General features: G+C 42.5%; 1 protein-coding gene across 1 annotated transcript in view; it reads left to right on the plus strand.

Moving 5' to 3' along the window:
* Positions 1-24,215, plus strand: part of LOC137618792 (centromere protein I-like) — an 87,886-nt gene extending 63,671 nt beyond the window's left edge. The window contains exons 12-15 of the mRNA XM_068348988.1: positions 9,750-9,874; positions 21,015-21,153; positions 21,341-21,520; positions 23,022-24,215. Of these exons, the coding sequence (XP_068205089.1) occupies positions 9,750-9,874; positions 21,015-21,153; positions 21,341-21,520; positions 23,022-23,108 (531 nt within the window). The 3' untranslated portion in view covers positions 23,109-24,215. The remainder of the gene's footprint in view (positions 1-9,749; positions 9,875-21,014; positions 21,154-21,340; positions 21,521-23,021) is intronic.
* The last annotated feature ends 842 nt before the right edge of the window (positions 24,216-25,057 follow it).

A 25,057-nucleotide genomic window follows, 5' to 3' on the forward strand; every position in this document is an offset into this window, starting at 1 on the left:
TAGATGAGAAAGTTCTTTTCTCCCTCCTTCTGATATTCCCTTGAGGACTCTGTCATTTGGAGGGAGCCTTTAGCTGCATAACCTCTTATGGACTTTTATTTAAGCATAACATGCTTACAGGGAAGGTAATGGTTCCACTTCAGTCGCTAATCCCGTCTGTTACCACACCTGCTCCCATAGACCTTGAGCTGTGTTGCATGACATGCAGTCCAAGCTTAGTCCTTGTTAGAGGATTTTTTGTTTACGGAGTCAATGTGTCACGGGGAAGACGTTCAACAACCAACAGAAGTGACTTGTTGTGACGCAGTGCGGCAACCTCAGCAACCCGTTAAGGAGTTGTCTGTACGACCCAGACAGTCTAGACAGATTCGGGTTGTCACTGTACTTCCTCGCTTGCCCATGATTGACAGTTTACAGACTGTGCAGCAGTATCATGATCTTGTGTCCGGCTCCGTCAGACGACTGGCTTTTAAGAGCTCCCACAAGTCGTCGCTGTCTGGAGATTTTCAAATGGACTATGGATCTGACCAAGGAACTGGGCCTCCTGGTCAATTTTGAGGAGTCTCAGCTCGTTCCATCTCAGTCCATTGTCTCCTTGGGTATGGATCTTCAGAGTCGAGCTTTTCGGACTTGTCCGTCGGCCCCAAGGATCTTCCAAGCCCTAGAATGCATCCAGAGCATGCTGAGAAGGAACCGATGCTTAGTCAGGCAGTGGATGAGTCTAACAGGGACACTTTCATCGCTGGCCCTGTTCATCGAGTTAGGGAGACTCCACCTCCGCCCCCTTCAGTATCATCTAGCTGCTCACTGGATAAAGGACATGACGCTAGAGACGGTCTCAGTTCCTGTTTCCGAAGAGATGAGGTCTACTCTAACGTGGTGGAAGAACAGCATTCTTCTCAAGGAAGGTCTACCATTGGCTGTTCAGACCCCCGACCACCGTCTCTTCTTGGACGCATCGGACACGGGCTGGGGTGCGACACTGGACGGACAGGAATGCTCGGGAACATGGAATCAGGAGCAAAGGACACTTCACATCTATTGCAAGGAGTTGTTGGCAGTTCATCTGGCCTTGATAAACTTCAAGTCCCTCCAGCTAAACAAGGTGGTGGAGGTGAACTCCGACAACACCACAGCCTTGGCTTACATCTCCAAGCAGGGAGGGACTCATTCGAGGAAGTTGTTCGAGATCGCAAGGGACCTCCTCATTTGGTCAAAAGATCGAAAGCTCACGCTGGTAACGAGGCTCATTCAGGGCGATATGAATGTCATGGCAGATCGCCTCAGCCGGAAGGGTCAGGTCTTCCCCACAGAGTGGACCCTTCACAAGAATGTTTGCAGCAGACTTTGGGCCCTGTGGGGTCAGCCAACCATAGATCTATTCGCTACCTCGATGACCAAGAGGCTCCTCTTGTATTGTTCTCCGATTCCAGACCCAGCAGCAGTTCGCGTGGATGCCTTTCTGCTGGATTGGTCCCATCTCGACCTGTATGCATTCCCGCCGTTCAAGATTGTCAACAGGGTACTTCAGAAGTTCGCCTCTCACAAAGGGACACGGCTGACGTTGGTTGCTCCCCTCTGGCCCGCGAGAGAATGGTTCACCGAGGTACTGCAATGGCTGGTCGACGTTCCCAGGACTCTTCCTCTAAGAGTGGACCTTCTGCGTCAACCTCACGTAAAGAAGGTACACCCAAACCTCCTCGCTCTTCGTCTGACTGCCTTCAGACTATCGAAAGACTCTCAAGAGCTAGAGGCTTTTCGAAGGAGGCAGCCAGAGCGATTGCCAGAGCAAGGACGACATCCACTCTCAGAGTCTATCAGTCTAAATGGGAAGTCTTCCGAAGCTGGTGCAAGGCCAATGCAGTTTCCTCAACCAGTACCACTGTAACCCAGATTGCTGACTTCCTGTTACATCTAAGGAACGTAAGATCCCTATCAGCTCCTACGATCAAGGGTTACAGAAGTATGTTGGCAGCGGTTTTCCGCCACAGAGGCTTGGATCTTTCCTCCAACAAAGATCTACAGGACCTCCTTAGGTCTTTTGAGACCTCAAAGGAACGTCGGTTGTCCACTCCAGGCTGGAATCTAGACGTGGTCCTAAGGTTCCTAATGTCATCAGGATTTGAACCGCTCCAATCAGCCTCTTTTAAGGACCTCACATTAAAAACTCTTTTCCTCGTGTGCTTAGCAACAGGTAAAAGAGTAAGTGAGATCCACGCCTTCAGCAGGAACATAGGTTTCACATCTGAAACGGCTACATGTTCCTTGCAGCTCGGTTTTTTGGCTAAAAACGAGCTTCCTTCCCGTCCTTGGCCTAAGTCGTTCGAGATCCCAAGCCTGTCCAACATGGTGGGGAACGAACTGAAGAGAGTACTTTGCCCAGTTAGAGCTCTTAAGTACTATCTAAGAAGGTCAAAACCATTACGAGGACAATCAGAAGCCTTATGGTGTGCTATCAAGAAGCCTTCTCTACCAATGTCTAAGAACGCAGTTTCTTACTACATCAGGCTTCTGATTAGAGAAGCAAATTCTCATCTGAAGGAAGTAGACCTTACTTTGCTGAAGGTAAGGACACATGAAGTGAGAGCTGTGGCTACTTCAGTGGCCTTCAAACAGAACCGTTCTCTGCAGAGTGTTATGGATGCAACCTATTGGAGAAGCAAGTCAGTGTTCGCATCATTCTATCTCAAAGATGTCCAGTCTCTTTACGAGTACTGCTACACCCTGGGACCATTCGTAGCAACGAATGCAGTAGTAGGCGAGGGCTCAGCCACTACATTCCCATAATCCCATAACTTTTTAACCTTTCTCTTGAATACTTTTTATGGGTTGTACGGTCGGCTAAGAAGCCTTCCACATCCTTGTTGATTTGGCGGGTGGTCAATTCTTTCTTGAGAAGCGCCGAGGTTAAAGGTTGTGATGAGGTCCTTTAGTATGGGTTGCAGCCCTGTATACTTTAGCACCTTTGAGTTGATTCAGCCTCCCAAGAGGAACGCTGCGCTCAGTAAGGAAGACGATCTTATTAAAGGCAGAGTAACGGTTCAAGTCGACTTCCTTACCAGGTACTTATTATTTCATTGTTATTGTGGATAACTGATTATATGAAATACGGGATACTTAGCTATCCTTTAGTCTTGTACACTGGTTTTTCACCCACCCCCCCTGGGTGTGAATCAGCTACATGATTATCGGGTAAGTTTAATATTGAAAAATGTTATTTTTATTAATAAAATAAATTTTTGAATATACTTACCCGATAATCATGATTTAATCGACCCTCCCTTCCTCCCCATAGAGAACCAGTGGACCGAGGAATAATTGAGGAGGTGTCAACAAGAAGTACTTGAGTACCTGGCCACAGGTGGCGCTGGTAAATACACCCCCTTCTAGTATTGTGATAGCTGGCGTATCCCTCCATAGAATTCTGTCGGGCAACGGAGTTGACAGCTACATGATTATCGGGTAAGTATATTCAAAAATTTATTTTATTAATAAAAATAACATTTTTCCTGTATTTGCGAGGAGCATTCTAAATCCGCGAGTCAAGCACCGCGAAGCATAGGAAATCTATTGTTTTCTTAATTGTATTGGGGGGGGGGTGATGGTTCCTCGATGTCTGAGAAGGGGGGGGGGAGAATGTGAGAGAAAGATTTCTGTTCAAACATTTTAAGACTAGTTTTGGATGAAAAATGTTAAGGTTTGCCCATCTGTTGTGTGAACTTGTCGCTAGGCCTAGCCTAACTGTCCAACACCTATATGTATAATATTCCATATTTGTACTAATTAATTTTTATACTTACGTTGTGATTATGGTGAAAAATCCTTATTCATTAAACTTTAAATTAAAAACCATCAAAATAAAGACTATTTTATATCATGCTACTGCCAAACATGTCACCACAACCAAACCCATTACTTTGTTTAGTACGTTCCATCGCCGATCATAACGAACTCGCTAACCAATTTTAACATCTGTCTATAGGTTAACTTTTGCGGCAAAAGATATCTTACCAGGTACTATGTAATAATAATGTTATAATTAATGTTTTATTTATCCTTAGAAAATCAAAATATATGAAATATGAGCAATTTTGTTTCGTGTTGTTTTTTTTTTTCCTAAAAAAACGCCTTCTTAAAAGGAAAACTTTTTTTTTTACGTTTCATCGTCGATCATAAACGCATTTACTCCTGAAAGTGATATTGAAGAGCTTTTACTAAAGATGTTATTATAAATAAAGATTATAAATAGGTGGTAAAATATCTATAAAGTGTAGCAGCATCAAGAAATGTTGGGGTTCGCCCTTTACATAAGAATGTACTGTACATTGGATTAGACAGAACGTAGAAAAAATCAATTAGGGAAAAATCGGTATTCGATATCCTCTTCATCAGCATCGTCATTCGTCAATCGGGCTTTTTATTTTTTTTATTCTCAGTCGCTAACTAGTTATCGCACTGCCAAGATCTGCACACATTCCGATAATTCACATTTGAAGGTTTTCTGGGAGAGGATGGATAGAGAAAATACCGAACTATATAAAATGTTTTTATAACCTGTTAAGCGTCACCCACGTGATAAACCGTTCACCACGATCTACTCGGTACCGCCTTCAACTGTATATTCCGTTCATGACTTTAATTGCCTTTTACAAGCCGTCAGTCTCGTGATGTTACTTTACTCGTATAGTAAGTATAGGATCACCACTTGGCAACACTCTCAGCATATGGGGACTGTGAATAGAAACTTATATGATGTCTGGCAACTATTTTTCTGAAGGTAGCTTGATGTTACAAAACTCTGGTTTGAACTGGTTTCCTATCAGTGCGCTCGGGCGTTCATGCATAAGTGGTTATTTGTTGTTCCTTTTGTAATGAAAGGTCTAAAGAGGAAGGTTATTTCTTTAGATGAAATAAATGATATTCTTGTTGTGGAATTTGATAATGATAACCTGTTTGATAATGAGAGCACTAGTTCTGAATCCTCCAGTGATGAGTATATTGAAGAAACAAAGTTTTCTTTCGATGTCGAAAGCGAAAATGACTTCTCATTACCGAATGACTGGACAACGAAATTTCACAAAACTATAAAGGGAAAGGAAACGCCGAGAGAGAGAGAGAGAGAGAGAGAGAGAGAGAGAGAGAGAGAGAGAGAATAAAGTGGATAAATAATGTACAAATGTATGACGAACATATTTGAAAACTATACAGGAAACGATATGAAGAGAGAGAGAGAGAGAGAGAGAGAGAGAGAGAGAGAGAGAGAGAGAGAGAGAGAGAGAGACCTATCCCTTTCCTTTTGTTGCTTATCCAGGCGTAAGATTTACGATTGAAGATAAAAAGAACCCATTAGAATATTCAGTATTATGTAGCCATTTGAAATTAAATAATAGTATTAGTTGTTTTTTTTACTCAACCATTTAATTAATATCCCTACTTTTAACTATAATTACGAATTATAAGCATAAAGAAATTATATTAACTTTGAAAAATTATCATTAGTGAAATGACCGCTCAGGGCAAAAAAAGCGTGATTATCGTACAGCAGCCTATTGCACACTTGCGCCTAGTGGCCGTGTTTACGTGTGGGAGTGTCATCATGGATATACAGTACTATACTGTAATTTTTAACTATTGCTAGATACGTACTGTATCAAACCTTGAAAACCCTTTTTTGTTTTTTGTATCTATAGGAAATAATTCTACATCATTCGGAAAATACTGAAAACAGTAAGCTATGCATAGTACAGTAGTAAATACTACAGTCATAGAAAATTATCAAAACTTTAACAACTTTTTATTGTTTTATTTATCCATAAAAGAAATTTTGTACAGTATTTTATAAAAAAAATCTATAAGAAGGATTTCTTACAGTATTGTTAAGATAAAAGCTACAGTATATATATATATATATATATATATATATATATATATATATATATATATATATATATATATATACATACACACATACATACACACACACAGTGTATATACAGTATATATATAGCTAGAAAGCTAGAAATGGAGTGAAAAAAAAATTGACGGGTAGGTTGCTGTTTGCCGCCATGATGTGTTTCGAAATATACGAATTTCCAATTACACGAGGCCTTTCATCGACCAAATTCTCGCATAATTCGGGACCCTACTGTATATATATATATATATATATATATATATATATATATATATATATATATATATATATATATATATATCTAAAGTAGGAAGATGTGATGTAGTTCTAAGGGAAAAGTATGGGAAATATGTCTGGGTAATAAGCAAAGCTCTACCTCCAGTTTGTTTCTACATTATGATCAGAGATAAATGTAAACAAAACATTGGTTGCCATTTTTTATCGTGCTTTTTAGCATGTTTAGGAAATGCATGATATAAAATCACCTTTAATATTTGTGCCTGTTTTAGTTTAGGGTACTGTAGTACATGCATTAAGTGTTCTGTACATTAAAGGGTAGTTTGTTAACAGTACTACGTACAAGGGAAGGTTTTAAAAGTTTGAATATACATGTTGAATAAATAGGTAAATATGGTGTCACTACTTCGCGGATTTTCACCTATCGCGGCCGCGACTGGAACCTATCTACCGTGATAAACGAGGGTTCACTGTAGTACTGTACTGTGCGTACCTTCCTAATGCCTATGTGGACGTTACTTCCTTCCTGTTTTCAAAGCATTTGTTCCCAAAGAAGTCCAGACTTTCAAATTACCTCCCAGATAGTCCACATATTTACCATCAAGGAAATGTTTATTTCTATAAGAATTCTTTCATTAGTTTTACGATTCGTGATTTCATTCCTCGTCTGAAAAGTCACGCGGGACTTATTCTGCGCGAATGATTCCTCCTCGTGAAAAATCTTTTCACAGCCGTAATCTTGGTTTGCTAGGGATAATTATTTGGTAATATTTTTTTATTTTCATAATCAAAAACTCTGTAGAGATGATCCATTTGAGATGAGGCAGAAAAATATAAGTTGAGAGATTATTTTCCCATTTGTACTGTCTTGTGTAAGAAATAACTTACCTAAGTAAAGATTGTGTTTGCAAAACAAAGGTGACCATTCTAAAGTATTTAGATCTGTTAGAAGCACATTTTGATTGCAGGGAGAAGTCAATGGTATCACTCCCCCCCCCCCCCAGTTTTAATACCGACATCCTTTAGGGGTGAGCGAGCTGGATATATTCCTGGCATTCCATGCAACTTTTTTCTCTGGTATATTTAACCCTTTTACCCCCAGGCTCTTTGGAAATTTCCAACCCTTAACCCCCAAGGGGTTATTTTTTTCCCCAACACATTTTGCAGTATATTTTTAAATTGCTCTAACAGCCTTAATTTTTGTCATAAAGAGGTCAGGTTGGTCTCATTCTCTTGGAAAATGCCTGAATTTTTTCAAAAAATTATCAAAAATATGAAAAAAAAAAAAAAAAAAAATTATAGCATTTTTTTGCAAGGACGTACCGGTACGTCCATGGGGGTAAAGGGATGAGTTTTGTGAAACGTACCAGTACGTCCTTTGGGGGTAAAAGGGTTAGCAGTATTTATACCTTTGAAATGGTGCTTTAAGGAGCATTTCACGGAGCGACACAGGTCCCTCGCCCAGAAATAGATTTTTCCTTCGTCAAAATCCCCCTTTTTTTTTTCTTCATGTAACTCTCCACATTATTATAGGAATATTTTTTTACCTGTGTAGGGCTGCATTGTAGATGTCACCTTGACCCATACAGTATTGTTTTTTGTATCCTTGCTGAAGAAGGTGATGAATGCAGGAGTTGATGGGAGTAGTACAAGTGGGAGGGCAAGTTTTAGGTGGATGGATGGAGTGAAGAAAGTTCTGGGTGATAGGAGGATAGGTGTGAGAGAGGCAAGAGAGCGTGCTAGAGATAGGAACGAATGGCGAGCGATTGTGACGCAGTTCCGACAGGCCCTGCTGATTTCTTCGGGTGATCGTCGAGGTAGCGGCAGTAGTCGAGTTAGCACACGAAGCTTCATTTGTGGTGGCTAATGTGGGAGGGTGGGCTGTGGCACCCTAGCAGTGCCAGCTGAACTCGGTTGAGTCCCTTGTTAGGCTGAGAGGAACGTAGAGAGTAGAGGTCCCCCGATCTGCCGTGGACCTTTGGAATGTAGCTATATTGTTGTTCTCCATCTGTTGTGTCTGGGACATTTGAAGTCCATAAACGGTTACTGAAGAATTAGGTTTTTCAGGTTCTGGTTTTTTTTCTTTTGCACATTTTCTAGAAAATATATCATTTATTCATTCATTTAAGATTGTCTTGCCTTACGCAAAGACACGGGCTCTACCGTTGGCAGCCCGTAAGTGAATTTAATTGAAATATAACTGGTAGGAGGATAGATGTGAGAGAGGCAAGAGAGCGTGCTAGGAATAGGAATGAATGGCGAGCGATTGTGACGCAGTTCCGGTAGGCCCTGCTGCTTCCTCCGATGCCTTAGATGACCGCGGAGGTAGCAGTAGTAGGGGATTCAGCATTATGAAGCTTCATCTGTGGTGGATAATGTGGGAGGGTGGGCTGTGGCACCCTAGCAGTGCCAGCTGAACTCGGTTGAGTCCCTTGTTAGGCTGAGAGGAACGTAGAGAGTAGAGGTCCCCCGATCTGCCGTGGACCTTTGGAATGTAGCTATATTGTTGTTCTCCATCTGTTGTGTCTGGGACATTTGAAGTCCATAAACGGTTACTGAAGAATTAGGTTTTTCAGGTTCTGGTTTTTTTTTTGCACATTTTCTAGAAAATATATCATTTATTCATTCATTTAAGATTGTCTTGCCTTACGCAAAGACACGGGCTCTACCGTTGGCAGCCCGTAAGTGAATTTAATTGAAATATAACTGGTAGGAGGATAGATGTGAGAGAGGCAAGAGAACGTGCTAGGAATAGGAATGAATGGCGAGCGATTGTGACGCAGTTCCGGTAGGCCCTGCTGCTTCCTCCGATGCCTTAGATGACCGCGGAGGTAGCAGTAGTAGGGGATTCAGCATTATGAAGCTTCATCTGTGGTGGATAATGTGGGAGGGTGGGCTGTGGCACCCTAGCAGTACCAGCTGAACTCGGTTGAGTCCCTTGTTAGGCTGGAGGAACATAGAGAGTAGAGGTCCCCTTTTTTGTTTTTGTTTCATTTGTTGATGTCGGCTACCCCCCAAAATTGGGGGAAGTCCCTTGGTAAATGTATGTATGTATGTACCTCCCAAAATTGAGGGAAGGGGCCTGGTAGATAGATCATACATCATACATATACCAAGGCACTTCCCCTAATTTTGGGGCTGGGTAGCCGACATCAACAAATGAAACAAAAACAAAAAGGGGACCTCTACTCTCTACGTTCCTCCAGCCTAACAAGGGACTCAACCGAGTTCAGCTGGTACTGCTAGGGTGGCACAGCCCACCCTCCCACATTATCCACCACAGATGAAGCTTCATAATGCTGAATCCCCTACTGCTGCTACCTCCGCGGTAGATAGATAAGGGAGAAAACACCTTCAACCATACAGTACAGCATCACTTTTTTGAACCCTATTTAATAATTCTATGCTGAAGGCATTAACAATGTAGCTACATAATCATTATTAATTATTAAAATTTCTAAAACTAATATAGTATGACTTGTGACTAGAAACCCAGTAGCAAAGGTCTCTCCGAACTGACTTTGCTGCTGATTTCGATAAATCCTCGCAAGGTTGACTCGAAGATTTCACCGCTCACGAAGACCTCTCGTTCCTACAGGTGAACATGCATGCAGAAGTGCTGAATCTACCGGTGGTGTTTTTGCCCCCAGCGCCGTTCACCTTGGCCGTCATAACACACAGCGATCTGGCTTGCGTTCATCGATTGGGGAAGCTCATGGCGAGGTAAGTAGATAGTGAACTAACAGTCGTTCAGTCTTTCTATCCAAAGAAATACGGCAGAAGGTAATACTGTATTTAGCGTGAAATAGCCAGATAGAAATAGTTAGTTTTCTTTTTGTTAGGTTGATTAATTTTGTTGTATGTGATGTAGTAGAGAAATGCAGATTGCCTGAAAAACTTTAAAATAATAATGATATTCATAGTATATTCAAGTCAATTATGAAAGTTGTTAAGATTGAAGACGATGATTACGTACAATTAAAACACACGGAATTACTATTGCAACTCGAAACATGTTCTAGATTCAAGTTTAAAAAAAAAAAAATATACGTGAGTGGCCCTTAAGTAATTCTAGAAATGTATGTGTTATACATTATTTTATATAATCTGTATTTTAAAATGTCCCAAAGATAAATTAACAAAGGTTTTGTGTACTGTACAGTATACAGATGCTGTGATTTCAATTTCTCTATAGTGCATTCAAAACTGAAGTAGATAGTCTTAATAGCCTTTCATAATTTATTGGCAGTGATACATACATACATATACCAAAGGCACTTCCCCCAATTTTGGGGGGTAGCCGACATCAACAAGAAACAAAACAAAAAAAGGGGACCTCTACTCTCTACGTTCCTCCAGCCTAACCAGGGACTCAGCCGAGTTCAGCTAGTACTGCTAGGGTGCCACAGCCCAACCTCCCACATTTCCACCACAGATGAAGCTTCATACTGCTGAGTCCCCTACTGCTGCTACCTCCGTGGTCATCTAAGGCATCGGAGGAAGCAGCAGGGCCTACCGGAACTGCGTCACAATCGCTCGCCATTCATTCCTATTTCTAGCACGCTCTCTTGCCTCTCTCACATCTATCCTCCTATCACCCAGAGCTTTCTTCACACCATCCATCCACCCAAACCTTGGCCTTCCTCTTGTACTTCTCCCATCAACTCTTGCATTCATCACCTTCTTTAGCAGACAGCCATTTTCCATTCTCTCAACATGGCCAAACCACCTCAACACATTCATATCCACTCTAGCCGCTAACTCATTTCTTACACCCGTTCTCACCCTCACCACTTCGTTCCTAACCCTATCAACTCGAGATACACCAGCCATACTCCTCAGACACTTCATCTCAAACACATTCAATTTCTGTCTCTCCATCACTTTCATTCCCCACAACTCCGATCCATACATCACAGTTGGTACAATCACTTTCTCATATAGAACTCTCTTTACATTCATGCCCAACCCTCTATTTTTACTACTCCCTTAACTGCCCCCAACACTTTGCAACCTTCATTCACTCTCTGACGTACATCTGCTTCCACTCCACCATTTGCTGCAACAACAGACCCCAAGTACTTAAACTGATCCACCTCCTCAAGTAACTCTCCATTCAACATGACATTCAACCTTGCACCACCTTCCCTTCTCGTACATCTCATAACCTTACTCTTACCCACATTAACTCTCAACTTCCTTCTCTCACACACCCTTCCAAATTCTGTCACTAGTCGGTCAAGCTTCTCTTCTGTGTCTGCTACCAGTACAGTATCATCCGCAAACAACAACTGATTTACCTCCCATTCATGATCATTCTCGCCTACTAGTTTTAATCCTCGTCCAAGCACTCGAGCATTCACCTCTCTCACCACTCCATCAACATACAAGTTAAACAACCACGGCGACATCACACATCCCTGTCTCAGCCCCACTCTCACCGGAAACCAATCGCTCACTTCATTTCCTATCCTAACACATGCTTTATTACCTTTGTAGAAACTTTTCACTGCTTGCAACAACCTTCCACCAACTCCATATAACCTCATCACATTCCACATTGCTTCCCTATCAACTCTATCATATGCTTTCTCCAGATCCATAAACGCAACATACACCTCCTTACCTTTTGCTAAATATTTCTCGCATATCTGCCTAACTGTAAAAATCTGCTTCATACAACCCCTACCTCTTCTAAAACCACCCTGTACTTCTAAGATTGCATTCTCTGTTTTATCCTTAATCATGTTATTTTCATTAGTAAAATAAATTTTTGAATATACTTACCCGATAATCATGTAGCTGTCAACTCCGTTGCCCGACAGAATTCTACGGGAGGGATACGCCAGCTATCACTATACTAGAAGGGGGTGTACTCACAAGCGCCACCTGTGGCCAGGTACTACAGTACTTGTTGTTGACGCCACCTCACTTTTTCCTCGGTCCACTGGTTCTCTATGGGGAGGAAGGGTGGGTCAATTAAATCATGATTATCGGGTAAGTATATTCAAAAATTTATTTTACTAATGAAAATAACATTTTTCAATATTAAACTTACCCGATAATCATGTAGCTGATTCACACCCAGGGGGGTGGGTGAAAAACCAGTGTACAAGACTAAAGGATAGCTAAGTATCCCGTATTTCATATAATCAGTTATCCACAATAACAATGAAATAATAAGTACCTGGTAAGGAAGTCGACTTGAACCGTTACTCTGCCTTTAATAAGATCGTCTTCCTTACTGAGCGCAGCGTTCCTCTTGGAAGGCTGAATCAACTCAAAGGTGCTAAAGTATACAGGGCTGCAACCCATACTAAAGGACCTCATCACAACCTTTAACCTCGGCGCTTCTCAAGAAAGAATTGACCACCCGCCAAATCAACAAGGATGTGGAAGGCTTCTTAGCCGACCGTACAACCCATAAAAAGTATTCAAGAGAAAGGTTAAAAGGTTATGGGATTATGGGAATGTAGTGGCTGAGCCCTCGCCTACTACTGCATTTGTTGCTACGAATGGTCCCAGGGTGTAGCAGTACTCGTAAAGAGACTGGACATCTTTGAGATAGAATGATGCGAACACTGACTTGCTTCTCCAATAGGTTGCATCCATAACACTGCAGAGAATGGCTCTGTTTGAAGGCCACTGAAGTAGCCACAGCTCCCACTTCATGTGTCCTTACCTTCAGCAAAGCAAGGTCTTCTTCCTTCAGATGAGAATGTGTTTCTCTAATCAGAAGCCTGAATAGTAAGAAACTGAGTTCTTAGAACTTGGAAAAGAAGGTTTCTTGATAGCACACTATAAGGCTTCTGATTGTCCTTGTAAAGGTTAAGACCTTTTTAGATAGTACCTAAGAGCTCTAACTGGGCAAAGTACTCTCTTCAGTTTATTCCCCACCAAGTTGGACAGGCTTGGGATCTCGAACGACTTAGGCCAAGGACGTGAAGGAAGCTCGTTTAGCAAAAACCGAGCTGCAAGGAACATGTAGCCGTTTCAGATGTGAAAACAATGATCCTGCTGAAGGCGTGGATCTCACTTACTCTTTTAGCTGTTGTCAAGCACACGAGGAAAAGAGTTTTTAATGTGAGGTCCTAAAAAGAGGCTGATTGGAGAGGTTCAAATCTTGATGACATAAGGAACCTTAGGACCACGTCTAGATTCCAGCCTGGAGTGGACAACCGACGTTCCTTTGAGGTCTCAAAAGACCTAGGGAGGTCCTGTAGATCTTTGTTGGTGGAAAGATCCAAGCCTCTGTGGCGGAAAACCGCTGCCAACATACTTCTGTAACCCTTGATCGTAGGAGCTGAAAGGGATCTTACTTTCCTTAGATATAACAGGAAGTCAGCAATCTGGGTTACAGTGGTACTGGTTGAGGAAACTGCATTGGTCTTGTACCAGCTACGGAAGACTTCCCCTTGAGACTGATAGATTCTGAGAGTGGATGTTCTCCTTGCTTTGGCAATCGCTCTGGCTGCCTCCTTCGAAAAGCCCCTAGCTCTTGAGAGTCTTTCGAAAGTCTGAAGGCAGTCAGACGAAGAGCGTGGAGGATTGGGTGTACCTTCTTTACGTGAGGTAGACTTAGAAGGTTCACTCCTAGAGGAAGAGTCCTGGGAATGTCGACCAGCCATTGCAGTACCTCTAAGAACCATTCTCTCGCGGGCCAGAGCGGAGCCAACCAACGTCAGCCGTGTCCCTTTGTGAGAGGAGAACTTCTGAAGTACCCTGTTGACAATCTTGAACGGCGGGAATGCATACAGGTCGAGATGGAACCAATCCAGCAGAAAAGCATCCACGTGAACTGCTGCTGGGTCTGGAATCGGAGAACAATACAACAGAGAGTCTCTAGGTTATCGAGGTAGCGAACAGATCTATGGTTGGCTGACCCCACAGGGCCCAAAGTCTGCTGCAAACATTCTTGAGAAGGGTCCACTCTGTGGGGATGACCTGACCCTTCCGGCTGAGGTGATCTGCCATGACATTCATACCGCCCTGAATGAACCTCGTTACCAGTTAGCTTTCGATCTTTAGACCAGATGAGTAGGTCCCTTGCGATCTAGAACAACTTCCACGAAAGAGTCCCTCCCTACTTGAAGATGTAAGCCAGGGCTGTGGTGTTGTCAGAGTCCACCTCCACCACTTTGTTAAGCTGGAGGGACTTGAAGTTTATCAATGCCAGAATAACCGCCAACAACTCCTTGCAATTGATGTGAAGTGTCCTTTGCTCCTGATTCCATGTTCCCGAGCATTCTTGTCCGTCCAAAGTCGCACCCCAGCCCGTGTCTGATGCGTCCGAGAGGAGACGGCGGTCGTGTTTCTGAACAGCCAAAGGTAGACTTCCTTGAGAAGAAAGCTGTTCTTACACCACGCGAGAGAAGACCTCCTTTCTTCGGAAACAGGAACTGAGACCGTCTCTAGCGTCATGTCCTTTATCCAGTGAGCAGCTAGATGATACTGAAGGGGGGGGAGGTGGAGTCTCCCTAACACGATGAACAGGGCCAGCGATGAAAGTGTCCCTGTTAGACTCATCCACTACCTGACTGAGCATCGGTTCCTTCTCAGCATGCTCTGGATGCATTCTAGGGCTTGGAAGATCCTTGGGGCCGACGGAGAAGCCCGAAAAGCTCGACTCTGAAGATCCATACCCAAGGAGACAATGGTCTGGGATGGGACGAGCTGAGACTCCTCAAAATTGACCAGGAGGCCCAGTTCCTTGGTCAGATCCATAGTCCATTTGAAAATCTCCAGACAGCGACGACTTGTGGGAGCTCTTAAAAGCCAGCCGTCTGACGGAGCCGGACACAAGATCATGGTACTGCTGCACAGTCTGTGAACTGTCAACCATGGGCAAGAGAGGAAGTGCAGTGACAACCCAAATCTGTCTAGACTGTCTGGGTCGTACAGACAACTCCTTATCGGGTTGCTGAGGTTGCCGCACTGCGTCACAACAAGTCACTTCTGCTGGTTGTTGAACGTCTTCCCCGTGACACATTGACTCCGTAAACAAAAAATCCTCTAACAAGGACTAAGCTTGGACTGCATGTCTTGCAACACAGCCCAAGGTCTATGGGAGCAGGTGTGGTAACAGACGGGATTAGCGACTGAAGTGGAACCATTACCTTCCCTGGAAGCATGTTATGCTTAAATAAAAGTCCATAGGAGGCTACGCAGCTAAAGGCTCCCTCCAAATGACAGAGTCCTCAAGGGAATTTCAGAAGGAGGGAGAAAAGAACTTTCTCATCTACAGGGACCATATCCTAGAAAAGCTAAGTTCTCTCAGTGAGGGTTTCACTGGTGCAAAAGCAGCAGACTAGAAGGCAACGTTATGAAACTGCTTGCCAGTCTAGTGAGTTGGCAACAACCAAAGATGTGTGACTGAGAAGCATGCGGTAAGGTATGCAGAGCATGTTGTATGCAGAGTATGCTGTATGCAGAGCATGCTGTATGTAGAGCATGTTGTATGCAGAGCATGCTGAATGCAGAGCATGCTGTATGCAGAGCATGTATGCAGAGCATGCTGAATGCAGAGCATGCTGTATGCAGAGCATGTTGTATGCAGAGCATGCTGTATGCAGAGCATGCTGTATGTAGAGCATGTATGCAGAGCATGCTGAATGCAGAGCATGCTGTATGCAGAGCATGTTGTATGCAGAGCATGCTGTAAGCAGAGCATGCTGTATGTAGAGCATGTTGTAAGGTAAGCAGAGCGTGTGCATGGCATTTAACATTTCTCAGAAATTCCATGACCAGTGCTAGAGTGCTTTATGCATGCTTGCATGGGGTTTTAATATCCACATAATATTTACCTTACATTCATAACTCATGATTCATATTTTTGCCATATTTTGCGATATTGTTAAAAATATATTGCAAGGAATACAAATATATTTTTATAAGAAATACAAATAACCTCCATTATCATAATGTTTGAAAATGGAGGTAAGGTATGCTGAACAGCAGAGTCAGAACGAGCTGGAACAACAATAGTTGTGGTTTCCTCTTCAAGACTCTGTTGAGGGAACACCTGAGGCTCAGTCTGCCAAGGCTGATCAAAAGAAGTAGCAGAAGGTAGGCGCATGGGTGGAGGAGGCTGACTCCTGGCATGAGTGGCTGAACTCAAGGGTTGCGCTTGCTGAGTGGTTGGCGGATGCGCAGTAGCAAGATCCTGAGGAACGAGTTGAGGTTCCTGCGGTGTGAGCTGAGAGCGAAAATGCAGTGGCTGCGCAGAACGCAGTAAAAGTCTCGCAAGTTGAGGCTCCTGAGGCGCAAGGCTAAGGTGTTGAGGTGCTTGCCCTGAGGAGGGTTGAGCTCGCTGCAGCGAGAGCTGAGGAGACAGACTCATGGATGGGAGAGGTTGTTGTACCTCAAGCGAGTGTTGCCTCACTGGTGGAACAGCAAGTGGAAGCGGAGGAAGAGAGGTATAAGCCTCCTGTTCCCATTGCTGAGGTTGCCTTAAGGAAGGCGGAGGGAGCTGCACACCACTGGGATCAGTAAACTCATAACGTGGCTCAACATCGTACGCCTGGCAGGCGGTACTGCGGTCAGGCGGAGCGAGCGCAGGCGGAGCGAGCGCAGGCGGAGCGAGCGCAGGCGGAGGGAGCGCAGGCGGAGCGAGCGCAGGCGGAGCGAGCGCAGGCGGAGCGAGCGCAGGCGGAGCGAGCGCAGGCGGAGGCGCAACCTTCTCAGCCCGACACTCACGCATCAAGACCGAAAGTTGTGACTGCATGGACTGCAGTAGAGTCAACTTGGGGTCGGCAGACACTAAGGTCTGCTGAGGTAAAGCCTTAACAGCAGAGATCTGTTGCGGCAGAACCTTACTCCTCTTAGGCGGAGTGCATTCAACTGATGACTGCGGCGAGTCAGAGCTAACCCAATGACTGCATCCGGGTTGTTGAACTCTAACTTCGTACGTCTGGCATAGGTCTGGACTTTTACGTTTAAGAGGTCTTGAGACCTGAGACCAGCGTTTGCTCCCCTAAATTTCTTCTGCAGACGAGCAAAATAAGGGCTCAATCGTCTGCGGGTGGGAGTGACGGTCTCGGTAAGACACGCCCGCAACCACCGAGGATACTTCTGTGCGCCGATCAAGGCCTGCTGAACCCTTTTGCCCTTCGACATTGCTTCTCCCCTGGGCTTGGGAGCTTGCAAGAGGTCCCGGACTGGGAGGACGACTGGCCCGCACAGAAGTACCCTCACGCACAACACTGACACACTTTGCGCTAATCACTTATCACTTTGATTTTCTGTTTGCACTTATTTCACTGAACTCGAAACTTTAAGTGGTTTGTATCTGAAACACGCAATTCTATCCTTTCTCAAAAGTTAGTAATTGCGAAAACAGAATTACAATGTAACAGAAAAATCTAATGAAAGATAAATAATTCAGTGGCTGGAAAGAGACTAAACACTAGATCACTCTAGAAACGTTTACCTTCTTCCCCTAAAGAGACTAGGGAGAAGAGTAAAACGATAACAACGTTACTCGCTTGAATGAAACGTTTATCCTCCTCTTTCTCCCTCCGTCTCTATCTCTCTCTCTCTCTCTCTCTCTTGACTTAGAACCTGAGAGAAGAGCCCAATCATATATATCGTTAAAACATATTATTGTTAAAGGAAAAAACTGAAATATTTCCCAAAATGAAAAGTTCCTTTATTAGGATTAAAACCATTAAGTTAAGAAAGAATGAACAAAACGCTAGACACGGTTACTCTTACTGCAACGTGAAACCGTGAAAATTCTTTCTCTATCGTAACGATAGAGCGCAAGTTGAACGTTCTGAACGTCAACAACTGCAGAGACAAAACAAAACGTTAGTTCAACTTTGAAAACAGTACGAGACTATCAAAGAAATTCTTTCAAAGACATTAAAATAGCATAATATGTTAACAGGTAAAACCGAAATGACGGGCTCAAGTTAATTAACTTCGGTACCAAGAAAAGACCGCCTACTATTAGGAAGGTCGAATATAAACAAATATAAAAATTAATTTTAATAAGTTTATAATAAAAGGAAGTTAATCGAAGAGGCCTATAAGAGGCGGAGAGATATAAAATAATCTATAACTTTTGTTAAGCAAAATTAAGAAAGAGAGTCTATACTCTCTTAGACACCAACACTTCCGTCTAAGGGAAGGGTCGGCCATTTAAAGGTGAAAAAGAGTTCATACTCTCTTCGTCACCATAAATAATCAAAATAATTCCAAAAGCTAACTAAGCTAATATAGAAGTTTCCAGTATAGCGAATAGCTGCAAATTTAGAGAAATACTTCACCAAACCGTGAACAATACTCCAAAATCATAAGCGTATCCAAGAACGTCTTGCCGGAAGCACGACAGAGGAAAAAGTGAGGTGGCGTCAACAACAAGTACTGTAGTACCTGGCCACAGGTGGCGCTTGTGAGTACACCCCCTTCTAGTATAGTGATAGCTGGCGTATCCCTCCCGTAGAATTCTGTCGGGCAACGGAGTTGACAGCTACATGATTATCGGGTAAGTTTAATATTGAAAACTATTAATCAGTACTCTACCATACACTTTTCCAACTACACTCAACAAACTAATACCTCTTGAATTACAACACTCATGCACATCTCCCTTACCCTTATATAGTGGTACAATACATGCACAGACCCAATCTACTGGTACTATTGACAACACAAAACACACATTAAACAATCTCACCAACCATTCAAGTACAGTCACACCCCCTTCCTTCAACATCTCAGCTTTCACACCATCCATACCAGATGCTTTTCCTACTCTCGTTTCATCTAGTGCTCTCCTCACTTCCTCTATTGTAATCTCTCTCTCATTCTCATCTCCCATCACTGGCACCTCAACACCTGCAACAGCAATTATATCTGCCTCCCTATCATCCTCAACATTCAGCAAACTTTCAAAATATTCCGCCCATCTTTTCCTTGCCTCCTCTCCTTTTAACAACCTTCCATTTCCATCTTTCACTGTCTCTTCAATTCTTGCGCCGGCCTTCCTTACTCTATTCACTTCTTTCCAAAACTTCTTCTTATTCTCTTCATATGACTGACCCAATCCCTGACCCCACCTCAGGTCAGCTGCCCTCTTTGCCTCACGTACCTTGCGCTTTACTTCCACCTTTTTCTCTCTATATTTTTCATACTTCTCTATACTATTACTCTGCAGCCATTCTTCAAAAGCCCTCTTTTTCTCTTCCACTTTTACCTTCACTCCTTCATTCCCTGCCCTTCCTCATGCTGCCTCCAACAACCTTCTTGCCATCCCAACAAAATTTTCTTTTGCTAACTTCCACTCCTCCTCTAAATTACCAGTTTCTCTTACGCTCACCTCGTCATATGCCATTTTCAACCTTTCCTGATATTTACTTTTTACCCCCGGTTTTATTAGCTCTTCAACCCTCACTAGCTCCCTTTTACATCCACCTACTCTATTCCCCCACTCTTTTGCTACAACTAATTTTCCTTCCACCAAAAAATGATCAGACATACCGTTAGCCATACCCCTAAACACGTGCACGTCTTTCAATCTTCCAAACATTCTTTTAGTTATCAACACATAATCCATTAATGCCCTTTCTACTACTCTTCCATTTGCCACTCTTACCCATGTATACTTATTTTTATCTTTCTTTTTAAAAAAGCTAGCACTTATTACCATCTCTTGTTCAACACACATATCTACCAGTCTCTCACCACTCTCATTTTCACCTGGTACGCCATACTTCCCAATGACACCTTGGCAGTGATGCACAGTATAAAGAGGAAGGCTAAAAAAAAATTGGAATTTATATCATCCTTATCATGATAAAAAGATTCTTATCAAGGATTTCTCTCTATTTTCTAATTTAATTTTGAATAGTATACCTCTTTATAGAGAACCAAAGTCGTCTATACATACTGCAGTGTGATATGTTTTTCTTTTAGTGTAATCTTGTACTTTTTACTTTTCCAGCTGTAGAAGTTTATAAAATATGGGATGTGGCTCTGTTAGCTTTTACAGATGCAGTTCATTGTCTTAAGTACTGCCATTGTTACGGATAAAATTACTTGCGTTTTTTAATTTTCAAGTGGAAGTCTCCAAGAAGCTGTTTGTAAGTCTAATTTTGTAAAATTTTGTCCTAGGGTAGGCCTCACCTAAAGCTAGGCTGACACTTGCACGATTCTGTGGCATGCATTGGCACGCATTCGAGTCGTGCCAGTGCGCATAACTAGTCGTAAACTGGCGTGAAGTGTGCGTAAACCCGACGTGACTGCGTGCCGTGTCGGGACGAGAAATGTAAGAAATTTTGGTCACGACAAAATTTCGCGACTGGGTCGTGAGCTATGCGCAAAAAATTCGTGAACTAGTTGTGCCAGTTCGTGTCAATGTGGACACTGAACTTTTGTCGTGACCAAAATTTTAAACATTTCAAAATTCTTGTCCCGAAATGGCACGCAGTCACGACGGGTTTACGCACACTTCACGCCAGATTACGACTAGTCTGCGCATTGGCACGTCCCGAGTCGTGCCCATGCGTGCCACAGATTCGTGCAAGTGTCAGCCTGGCTTTACTCTCACGCTTACAATTTTCAGTTGCAAAAGTCGACAAATAGTTCCACTTCCCAATGTCGTCTTGCTTTCAATCGGATTTGTATTCGTATGCCCGAATGCTTGTAAGGTGAGGACCTTATATTCAATTGCTTGTCGAGTGTGAATTCTCACGGTACAATTACATGTGCATGTAATTGTACGTGTAGGTGCAGGAGTAGGTGTCTGGGTAGTTAGTGTAGTATTAATGGCTAGTGGCTAGATATAATGTACCATTGCTCAATAGCCCGTCAGTGCAACGTAACCCTTATTCCTACGTGTGTTGTTCTTTCGCCTTTTCAGTACACCGGCGTCAGTGGAGAGAGTCAAGAGGATGAAGACGTACGGATCGGAGAACGACACCCAGGTCGAGTGCCTCAGCATGTGCGAGTCATTCAACGTGTCTATTCAATTCTTCCTCAGGGGTGTCTTCATAGGAACTGTAAGCATTGTTGGCATTACCGTTGCATCGATTCTAATATCTCTAGTGTAAGACGGAAAACTTGTTGAATGTCCAAACCTGAGATGGAAGTTATTAACTTTTTTTTAAATGTTAAGCGCATATTTTAGCTTTCACGTGTCACTTTAAATTATGACGAATCAGCGTAATATATCTCTCCTATTTCCAGGCATTCGATAGATACTTCGAGAAAGAACTAGACCCGTTTTACTCGTTCAATTTCCTCACGAAAATGCTGTCCTCGCCATCGGCTAGGAAATTCGCTCACGTCACCCACGCACTACCGTATCTTCCACTGTACGCGGAGAGATTGATCGAAGTGGGAGACAGGGAGCTGACCAAGGACGAGGTGAGTATAGTTTGTTGTTCAATGAAGAAATTTTAATCTAGTAATAATAATTGCGACGCAGTTCTGGTAGGCCCTGCTGCTCCCTCCGGTCACCTTGCTGACCGCTGAGGTAGCAGCAGTAGCGGATTCAGCGTTATGAAGCTTCATTTTTGGTGGATAACGGGGGAAGGGTGGGGCTGTGGCTGGACACCCCCCTCGTCAGGCTGGGAGGAGCGAAGAGAAGAGGAGTCCTCTTTTGTTCTTATTATTTGATGTTGGACATCTCCTAAAATTGTAACTATTTAACCCTTTTACCCCCAAAGAACGTACTGGTACGTTTCACAAAACTCATCCCTTTACCCCCATGGACGTACCGGTACGTCCTTGCAAAAAAATGCTATAAATTTCTTTTTTCATATTTTTGATAATTTTTTTGAGAAAATTCAGGCATTTTCCAAGAGAATGAGACCATCCTGACCTCTCTATGACAAAAATTAAGGCTGTTAGAGTAATTAAAAAATATATACTGCAAAATGTGCTTGAAAAAAATAACCCCCTGGGGGTTAAGGGTTGGAAAGTTCCAAATAGCCAGGGGGTAAAAGGGTTAATGGTTTATTCAAGGTAGTAGGTTGGCCAGACACCAGCTATCTGTTGAGATACTACTACTAGAGTGTTATAGGGTCCTTTGGCGAGGCAGTATTACATTGGATCCCTCTCTCTGGTTACGGTTAATTTTTTCTTTTGCCTACACATACACCGAGTAGTCTGGCCTATTCTCTACACATTCTTCTCTGTCCTCATACACCTGACAACACTGAGATTCCCAAACAATTCTTCTTCACTTAAAGGGTTAACTGTAATTGTTCTTTGCCTACTTTCCTCTTGGATAAGGTAGAAGAGACTTTATGGTAAGCAGCTTTTCTAGGACACTCAGATATCAAACCATTGTTCTCTAGTCTAGGGTAGTGCCGTAGCCTCTGTACCATGGTCTTCCACTGTCTTGGGTTTGAGTTTTCTTGCTTGAGGGTACACTCGGGCACACTATCTTATTTCTCTCCCTCTTATTTTGTTAGTCTTAAGTTTTTATAGTATATATATATATATACGAAAAATCTATTTTTATGTTAATGTTTTTTTGTTAATTACCCCTCTAGTAGTTTATTTATCTCCATATTTCCCTTGCTCACTGGGCTATTTTCCCTGTTGGAGCCCAAGGGCTTATAGCATCCTGCTTTTCCAACTAGGGTTGTAGCTTAGCAAGTAACAACAATAATAAATCTCTATGTAATCACAAGAAGTTTAAATCTCACAGAATTTGTCTTGAAACCTTGAACATTGAAATATTTTTATGCCTGTTTTTCTGAACAAAATGATTATTATAACATGACAAATTTTATGGTAGTACGTTGAAGAAAATATGCTAAAGTTTTAAACTTAAAAGATACAACACTATTTTAAAGGACAGTATTGTCTTTGTTCTCTTATTTGCCTCACAAAGTTTATTCCCCAATTTGCTTTTCAGGTGGAAGACCTTAGAACAGAAGTCGTCACAAAACTGGAGGCCGACGGTTTCACGGGGATCGGCAAATGCGTCAGGGCCTACTTCTGATCTTGTGGTTTTAGCATGGTTCACCACACTTGTTTTTAGCATCGGGCAGGAAACCCTTCATGCGGAGTCGGCCTGCTTGCAGAAAAAAACGTCTTTTTAACATTCCCTTGGGAGAAGAATTTTATTTAGAAAGAGATGTGAAAGGGTTTATTAATAGTATATAGTACAAGATATTTGCTTGTCATAATTAGGATCAGTCTTGGAGGGTATTTCCCCAATAAGACATTTTGCTCATTTCTAACATTGTGAGAGAGACTTAAGACTAGTCTTAATTGATTAAGCTCGACTCTGAAAAACTTGTGTCTGTCTCTCGCTGTCATCATTATTAATGCCGTTAAGAATTTAAGCCTGTGCAAACTAAATACGGTCTATTAGGGAATCATTTACTAAAAAATACAGCTTTTTAGAGAATAGTCTACTGAAAAATACAGCTTATTAGGGAATATTTTACTGAAAAAAAACAGGACATTTTAGGGAAAGATTTACTGAAAAACATGGCATTTTTCAAGAATAGTTTACTGAAACATAGGGCATTTTAAGGTAGAGTTTACTGAAAAACTCTAGAAAATAGATCTTTTTAGGAATTCTTTTGCTGAAAAAAATTGTTCAGAGTCAAGTTCTATCATATAAAGCTATTCTTACCTCTCTCAATATTTCAAACGAACAAAATCTCAGGATTGCGTAACTCAAAGGCATCTCTCGTTTCCGTCACAGGCGAAGAAGTCGATCGTCATTAACTATTACAAACCCTTTCCAGCTATCTACTAATGCTTTATTTCAATTTCAAATTAATTATTTATGGAAAATGCAGTTTTAATTTCAGTAGACAGTAGTATTCTGAACAAAATTCACATGCTAAAAGAATCTAAGATTGGTCAAGGTTTTTTAAATCTTGCGAGTGAATGTGCATATGTACCTGCTGCAATCTTTAGAGATTGCGTTTTATTTTTGTCAAATTTTATCAAATATTGACGGTATTTCCACACTTAACGTATTTATCTTTAGGAACTATATTGTGGGGGTCAGCCGTAGCCAGCCTATTCTTGTATATTTTTAATGTTTAATCAAATAAGCTCTGAATATTGAATAAAATTGTGGTTTATAATACACTAGATTCTTAGTGACCTGGATATAAACTTAATAAGTGATGAAATGACAAATTTGAAGATAATATGTATTTTTCCTAACCATACAAACCTTAGCTATTTACAAAGGGTTTACTTTTAGCGCAGCTGAAATGACGAGCCAATAGTTTTTAACGAGGGTTAATTACCCCCGCGCTAGTTAGCGGGGGGTGGGGAAGGGTAGCTTGCTACCCCTCCCCCCTCCACACACCGGTGACTTGCTTCACTTCACTTAGAGGTAGGACTTGACTTGGGGGTCAGGGATGGCGGGCACATATGTGTAAATAGCTAAGGTTTGTATGGTTAGGAAAAATACAAATTATCTTCGAATTTGTCATTTGTTCCGTAACCGAAATACAAACCACGCTATTTACAAAGGGTGACTTACCCCTTAGGAAGGGTGGAAAGTCCCCAGCCTTACTGACTTCGGCTTGCCCGGGGGCTCGATCCCTCAGTGAGCAGCACTAGAGAGAGGGAGGCCCTGTACCTCACAGGTTCCTAGCATCGCTAGGAACGAGTGGCCTACATAAGCAATGTGAGGAGGAGAGTGTGACTCGTCCTATGAAGTTGACCTTGAGACCTTCAGATAGGAATTCTAGGATAGGACGTTCCCCATACCACCTCGTCAGGGTATGGGAGACGCAACAGTATTAAGCTTAATACTAGGAGCACAAAGAAGCATGGGTTACCTGCAGAGGTCGAGGTCAGCTATGCGAGGACCAGGATGCTGCTTCCCCAAGAGAGGGGAGAATGAAGAAAGAAGGGTCAGACATACTCTTTCATTCACGCAGACTAAGACCGGGTAACAACGCCCTCAACCTACTG

This window comes from Palaemon carinicauda, chromosome 25 (assembly GCF_036898095.1).
Source record: "Palaemon carinicauda isolate YSFRI2023 chromosome 25, ASM3689809v2, whole genome shotgun sequence".
NCBI lineage: Eukaryota > Metazoa > Arthropoda > Malacostraca > Decapoda > Palaemonidae > Palaemon > Palaemon carinicauda.